The 7,774-nt window shown below is 41.9% G+C and overlaps 1 protein-coding gene across 1 annotated transcript in view; it reads right to left on the bottom strand.

The window, feature by feature from the left end:
* Positions 1 to 2,023: 2,023 nt before the first annotated feature.
* Positions 2,024 to 7,774, bottom strand: part of MINDY4B (MINDY family member 4B) — a 28,512-nt gene continuing 22,761 nt past the window's right edge. Inside the window, exons 11-13 of the mRNA XM_072143028.1 lie at positions 5,793 to 5,963; positions 3,101 to 3,281; positions 2,024 to 2,422 (exon numbers count right to left, since the gene is read on the bottom strand). Coding sequence (XP_071999129.1) covers positions 2,280 to 2,422; positions 3,101 to 3,281; positions 5,793 to 5,963 — 495 coding nt within the window. The 3' untranslated portion in view covers positions 2,024 to 2,279. The remainder of the gene's footprint in view (positions 2,423 to 3,100; positions 3,282 to 5,792; positions 5,964 to 7,774) is intronic.

The following is a 7,774-nucleotide window of genomic DNA, read 5'->3' as shown; positions in this document are numbered from 1 at the left end:
TGTAGGACAGCCATTTGGCATAAATCCCACCAGAATTCCTTGCCTCATATCAGATATAACACCTGTTACTGAATTATTATACAATCCACATAAGGGACCCAAATACACAACTTGTAGTACTAATAAGGCTAATAAGGGTTCACCCCTCCTCTAAATTCCATTTCTCACAAGCAAGTTTGTCTGCAAAACTCGCTCTGTGCACTTTTGGGATTTACCCGACCAAACTTGAACTCAACGGGGCAGATATACTTACCCGTCCCTGCGCGATCCCTGAGGTATGTTCCCCGACGAGAATGCACAGCTACCGCGATTCACTACGAGCGTGCACCCGATATCCTACATGTGTCGCATCCCTGATCAGGTCCGCCGGAGTTCACCTTCTTCTACCCGTTGCATGTAAGTGCTTGATCTTGCGGCACAAATTTAAAGTTAAATCCCGTGGTTTGTCAGAATCGGTCGGATCGTCCGACAGCCCACCCCACGATTTGTGAAACCCAAAGCAATTGCGACACAATCCGATCTTGTGGGCAAAAAAACCCCCTGCTAAATACGGCGCAAAACGGAAATCGTCGGAATATCCGACAATAATACGGTCTGCGGACCCTCAGTAAATGAGCCCCAACATGTCCATTCAGTTCATTCTAGGTCCTGTCCGGAAAAACAGGAGGAAAATCTCAAATTGTCTATGGACGTAGTATTGCTGCTACCTATGAACTATATCAAAACTGATTCACTCTCATCTAGACTACTTTAACTCCTTACTAATGGGTCTGACACTCAATGAACTCTGTCTTCTACAATCTATTCTTAATGCAGCAGCCAGAATGGTCTATCAGTCCCAACTCTATACAGATGTCTTGACTCTGTGTAAGTCACAGCATTGTCTGTCCATCACCTTCCGTATTCAAATAAATAAGCCTCATCCACAAAGCTCTGCACAATGTTGCACCTCCCTACCTCTCTGTGCTCTTCATTCCTCCACTGATAGAAGGCTACTTTCTTCCTTAAATGGGGTTCCCATGAAGGAAGGTTCTCAAATTTTAATCCCCCAGTAATGTTTACACAATAAAGATAATTTTTAAAGAGGACCTGTCACCAGATTTAGACCCCCCTGACTAACAATGTCAATTTAACATTCAAATTTATGTCGCAAGCCAAGCAGTTACATGCACCGGTAAGAAGAAGGTGAACTCTGGCGGACCTGCAGGATATCGGGTGCAGGATCTATGTGGATCGCGGCACAGTGCATCATTGTCGGGGAACGTACCTCGAGGATCGCGACTTGGACAGGTAAGTAAATGTGCCCCATTGTGTAAATTTTTTTACTCTGTGCCTTGTGTTGCATTCATGACATGTGACCAGTGATATCATCGCAGGTCTAAGAATAGCAAACTGTACCTCCTGTATGAAGGATGGAGAGGAGTAGAAGTCCATGGTGCCTGCTGTGACTTCATGTGGTCAGATACATGCATGCGATACAGTTTGCTATTATAGTCACATGACATGAACTGTGACCAGTAAAGAGGCATAAGGCATGAGGAGGATTAGATGGAGGGGGGTGAGGGGGCGGCCGAGCAGGACACGCTCCTCTCCAATGCCAGGTAATATAAGATAAAATGTGATTTATGTGGATGTAAGTGAAACAATTTTTCACCCTTTCACTTTCTTTTTGTTTATCCTGATTTATCCTCCTGTATAGGTAATCACTCATCGCTCTTTTTACAAATCACTTTCTTTGCCCCCGTTCATCCGCATAGACTGTAAGCTCTTGTGAGTAGGACCCTTATTCCTATTGTTTCATCTGATTATGTTGTTACTCTAAAATGACTTGTTGTTTTTGTATACGACCCTCATGTTCTGTACAGCACTGTGGAATATGATGGCGCTATATAAATAAAGATGTATTATTATTATCAGGAGGAAGCTTCTCATATTAATATCATGGCTCTCAGGGTATACTTTTTGGGCACAACCTTTATCCTTTTTTCATCTTCAATGCTATATGCAACAGAGACTATTATATTTGTTTTATTTTACCTTAAATATCTATACAAATGATCATTTAACATGATTGCAGAAATTGTCTCCTGCTTTGAGCACTTCTTTCGAATGAGTTTAATTTTTCATAGACATCCAAAAATATGTCCAAACCAGCAAGAATAATATGGGAAGATATTAACCATCCAATGGCTGGTGGTCAAGTTCCAGAAACAAAAAAAGTGTTCAGTGTTGATTATTTTCATATAACAAAACTTGTTTTCTTTACAATATATACATGCTTAAAAAAATGGCACAGTCCCATGCCAATTTATAGCGGCTCCTTCCCATTTGGTTCTAATAACCATTTCCAGTGATGGGAATTTCTTTTCATGATCACTTTCATCTATTTTATAGGATTCCTCCCAATGATGTGAATGGGTATCTGAAAAAAAAACAACAACAAAAAATCAAGTAAAATACAGGTTGTCCCTGACTTATCAACACCCTACTTACGGATAACCTTTGTTGCATTCTGATTACATACAGTACATACACATCATACAGGATATAGGATATACACACATACAAACAGTACTGTATACACTCATGCATCATATACAGAAACATACAACATATCCACACCATATACACACATATAGAACATGTGCACATCAAATATACACACACATACATCAAATACACACATACATACCATACCACATATAGACATACAGCATATACATACCCATTACCAAGATGCTGGTGCCCCCTGACACTATGGACCCCTTTGCAGTTGCTACCCCTGTAGCTATGCCCCTGTTGTACATAATATGAAATATAGGGGCAAATTCTATCTACCTGTGGATTGTCAATCTATACTAGACTTGGCACTAGACATGTACATAATAATCACCTATGGAGAAATTGGTGTCCCACAAATTGTTTAGAGGGAAATAAAATATGCCATAAAACTACTTAGTTGTGTTGCATTAGTTGTCATGGAGCTCAAGCCTATTTTCAGTGGGATATCGCCATTTCTTATTTATATCCATAAGGTGGACTGTAAAATTTGACATCTGTGACAGCTAAGCCAGACAATGATTATGTGATAGACCCTTACCGACTGTCAGATGTGCTGTTTTCTTTTGAGAAGGCTGCCCACTGTAGAAATAAAGGTCAAAAATATGTTCCATTTTCCAGTCACATAACAAAGACGTATTTGTTCCAAAAAGGACACTATAGGCTCCGTTAATACTGCAAAGCCAGATAGGATACTTTGGCGTTTTTAGCATGCTGCCCACCTGTCACAAATTTATATGATGTTAATATGCAAATTTCTTAAAATATTTTATACATAATATAGCATGCTCTAATTTTCCATCTGTGCTTATGTGCTCCTTTTACCAATTTTCAAGGACATATCATTGCATGATGAAGAGAAGATGAAAATGGCTGCATCCAATTCATGAATTTATAGAACATTGCTTTATTCATAGAATATGCACAAGAAACAGAATAGATTAAAAAGCACACTTCAAATGATATCTTAGATCTTAGGGATAGAGTTCATGGGAACTAACAGAGAATAAATACCTGCAAATGTGCACAGGTTTTCTCATCCTGTGAATGATTGTTCTATAGTATAGACACTACATATTACCCGATTTTTTATTAAATACTGTACTGGGATAATGGACCCAAGGATGATAGACGGGATAATGCACCTTAATACTGTAACTATACTAGGTGATACAGGATATCCACAAAGACAGTACCTCCCTATGCCAAAGTGTGGACATGTGAACATATAACAAGACAGAAAAGCAAATAACACAGAGGGTAGGTTGACAATCATTGTCACAACTTAGCTAGCATTTAAAGTACAGAATCATACACAAAGGAGAATAGTCAAGAACGTAAGCCAAATTAAAAAAAAAACTGAAGTACAAACAAATTGCAAGCAAAGCACAGAAAGCAAGCATGGTAAGACAGCTAGAATGACAATCTTTTAACAAGCAATGGAGGGTAACAAACACAATGTTTTTATTAGGGAATGAGCAGGCCCGGCACCAGCACCCGGCTAACCCAGGCAAGTGCTGGGGCCCAAGGGTACTGGAGGAGCCCACCCAGGCCCCCGGATGAATTGTACCAGTGCTGCTTTAAGACACTGGTAGAAATGATCACCATCCGGCTTGTGTACTTTTCTGCCTCTATGCTTTGCTCGTCGGGAGAGCAGCATAGAGGCAGAATCCAAAACTCACCTTTCCTCATTTCCCCGAGGGGCTCTGTGCACTGTATGCGACGGCTCCGAACCCGGTGCACATCATGATGTCATCACATCAGGTGTGCTGGCTTCAGAGCCGGTGCATACATCAGGCACATGCTGAAGAAAGAAGGTGCCTGCTGACGCTGCTACGGGGAAACCAGGAAAAGTGATTTTTTTTTTCATTCCCGGAGGAGGGCAGTGTGGCTACAGGGGGAGGGGGAGCAATGTGGCTACAGGGGGAGCGGGGCAGTGTGGCTATAGGAGGAGGGGGGCAGTGTGGCTACGCGAAGTAGGTCAGTGTGGCTACTGGAGGGAAGCCCACGAAGGGGCCCACTAAGGCTCTGTCGGCCAGGGGCCTCCTAAAACCTGGAGCCGGCCCTGGGTATAAGGCATGCTTCAAGTGAGAGGGGCAGAACTCTGACGTTGTGAGAATGTTAACCCTCGCTGGATTAGAGTAAGGGTTTCAGTGAGCCAGCAGTTCTGTTCAGACTGCCAATGTGCACTACATACACAGATGTAAAAAATACATTACAAAATAATAGATTAGAATCATTCCTACATAATAAATATTGGAAACTTGAGTTTTCACCTTCTCTTGATAATCACCAGAAATAGCTTAGACTTTCCTCTCCTCTCCTTTCCTGTTATACTGTCTCATCCTCCTCTAACTGCTCCCTCAGCACTTTCCTCCTCCCTCGGCCTGATATCATCTCACTGCAGCAGAGGAAGTGCTTAAGGAACAGGTGTAGAGTGAGACAGTGTAACAGCCTGTGAATCAGCAGATGGCAACATCACTAGTAATTCCCCCAGGAGCTCTTCTGGCTCATTAGCATAATTCTAAAAGTTGATTTAAGAAGGAAAGAATCCATGGATAACAATAGTCACGGTTCCTCGGGGGTTTATCTCCGATTGATTTTGATACCAGCAGAAAAAACTATAAGAAAGTAGTGCCACTTACAAGGTCCTGTGAGCACCCTTTGCACCAGCTTTTCACTTTCTTTTTAATGGCTTTGTTTTTTGTGCGGAATTGGTGAGAGCAGGATCACATCATTGGCTATCTGGCAGGGCTGAAGGACAAAGGAGCAGGGGAATAGGGGCTGATCCGCCATGTATTAGTCGGACGGACCCCAGGGGGGCTCTAGTGATGGCCTCTAGATGGCTCCTCCATCTCATTAGCATATTTTTAAAAGTCCATTTTACATAAAAATAGCTGTTAAAAAGAAAATGAAAAGCAGATACGGACGGAGGATGCCCACATGTCCTACTACCTATGAAGTGATACTACTTAATATTAGGTCATTCTGCCGGTAGATTTCCTTTTATTTCACGGCCAGACTTGGATTTGTGCTGCAAAGACTGTCAACCTACAGTGAACAAAAAAAACTCAAATAGTTGTGTTTTTCTAAAAACAGCACAATGTTTGTTTCTGGATTGTATAGAAGAATAGTACTGAGTTACAATGTAAGGCACAGCCCATGAATGAGAGTAGTGCTAATCCCAGAGGGAAAATAACAGATCCCTTCTGAATTCCAAAGTCTTCTCTTACCCTGGGAAGTCTGTCCTGCTCCATTTCCTCTTTACTCCAATGTAAGTAACCTACTTCACTGCGTGCCAGGACCCCATGGTACATCTGCTCCAAATTCTGATCATCCAGAGCCTGGTCACCATTAAAGACATGTGGACTTGCTCTACCTGTTAGCATCAGATTCAAAACTGCCTGAAAATAAAACAAACTTTACTCAAAAACAAAAACCCCCCCCAAAAAAAGTTTATTCAGCTTGTTGTATTTAGTATTGCATTGCAGCAAATATTTAATGATAAAAGAAAATGAAAGACAATAGACACTAAATAATATATCAATAGGTTTGTAAAAAAAGAAGTTGTTATTCCCAATATTTATGTTCCAATATGTGATAATACGGTAATTGCATGACAACTGTTATGTGAATATCTATAGAATTCACCAGATTTTAATACAACGGAACCCTTAATGTTTCTCACTCCTATGTCTCACTCCTATGTCCCTCTTCAACTTGTCCTGAAGGCAGCTGTCATGCTCATCTTTATGGCTTAATGCTAAACCAATGCCGTAACTCTATGTCATTGCACTGGCTGCCTATCCATGTCAGAATCCAACATATACTCATGACACTTACCCACAAACCTCTCCATAGTGCTGCACCACCCTACCCCTTCTCCATCATCTCTGTGTACCATACTACACATAGCAAAAATACACTGTAATACCAAACTTCCACAGCTTTAAATGAGCCATCAGAACACAACCCAACTACATCACAACATCATTCTCCACCTAAACTTACTCTTTTCTCTTTGCCCCCTACATTCAGCAATATTACTTATTACTGTATGTACGCTAACTCCACACATGTATTGAAATTAATTTTATGGGGCACATTTACTAAGGGTCCGAATCCCGTTTTCTGCCGGGTTTTTCCAAATTTTTCCAATTTGCGTCGAATTGCCCCGGGATTTTGGCACATGCGATCGGATTGTGGCGCATTGCCAGCGGACTTCAATGCAGCAGCGACACCTAGTGGACATCGGGTGCACGACCTTACCAGAACCCGAATCAGCGTCGGAGAACGCGCCGCGGGATCGCGACTGGACCGGGTAAGTAAATTTGCCCCATTATCTTTACAGGCAGTACATAGATAAAAGATGGCTGGACCATGTAACTAGCAAGAACATATGACACCCCGGTTTACTCATAGATTCAACAAAAGTGAACAATGAACCCTTTGATTTCTAAAGTGCTGTACAGAGGGGCATAACTTAATAGTATTGGTCCACAGTGTAAAGTATGTACCATGAGTCCCAGCTGTAATGTATCATTAATAATACTAGCCTCCTTATGTGCCCCTGTGTAACTGCACCCACTGCACTCCTTCAAGGTTATACCCCTAGCCATGGAATGTGTTTGAGCTATATAAAAAATATGATATGATATTAATATCAGTGCTTATTAGGAATTGTCTTATTAAGTCCTATAATACCTTCTAATTATTTATGAATGTGAGTTTGGCTCATTGAACCCCTGGTAATCATTTTGTGCATCTTTCTCACCTTATGTACCGTATATTCCAGCGTATATGACGACTTTTGAAGACTGAAAAATCTTCTGTCTGGTCTGGGGTCGTCTTATACGCCGGTGATGTTTCTCACCTTTCTCGCGATCCACCGAAGCTCCGCTGCTACACTCCGGCCACCGGTGACAGCTACGTGGGTGCCGGCGTCGCAGAGAATATGATGTCGGCACGCGGCTGACGTCATATTCTGTGAGCCGCTAGCGCTCAATGAGCTGTCACCGCCGGCCAGAGTGTAGCAGTGGAGCTTCGGTGGATCGCGGGAAAGGTGAGAAGCTCTAGAGAAAAATTAGAGAGGAAAGAGTGGGGGGGAACATTATTATAAATATTACAAAAAAAAATCCCTGGATGACAATTCAGATGTTTGGAATGTGCTGTATACTAGGGGGGGGGGGGTCAGTTTGGCTATATACAGAGGGCT

This window comes from Engystomops pustulosus, chromosome 3 (assembly GCF_040894005.1).
Source record: "Engystomops pustulosus chromosome 3, aEngPut4.maternal, whole genome shotgun sequence".
NCBI lineage: Eukaryota > Metazoa > Chordata > Amphibia > Anura > Leptodactylidae > Engystomops > Engystomops pustulosus.
This window is presented reverse-complemented; position numbering and strand designations above follow the sequence as displayed.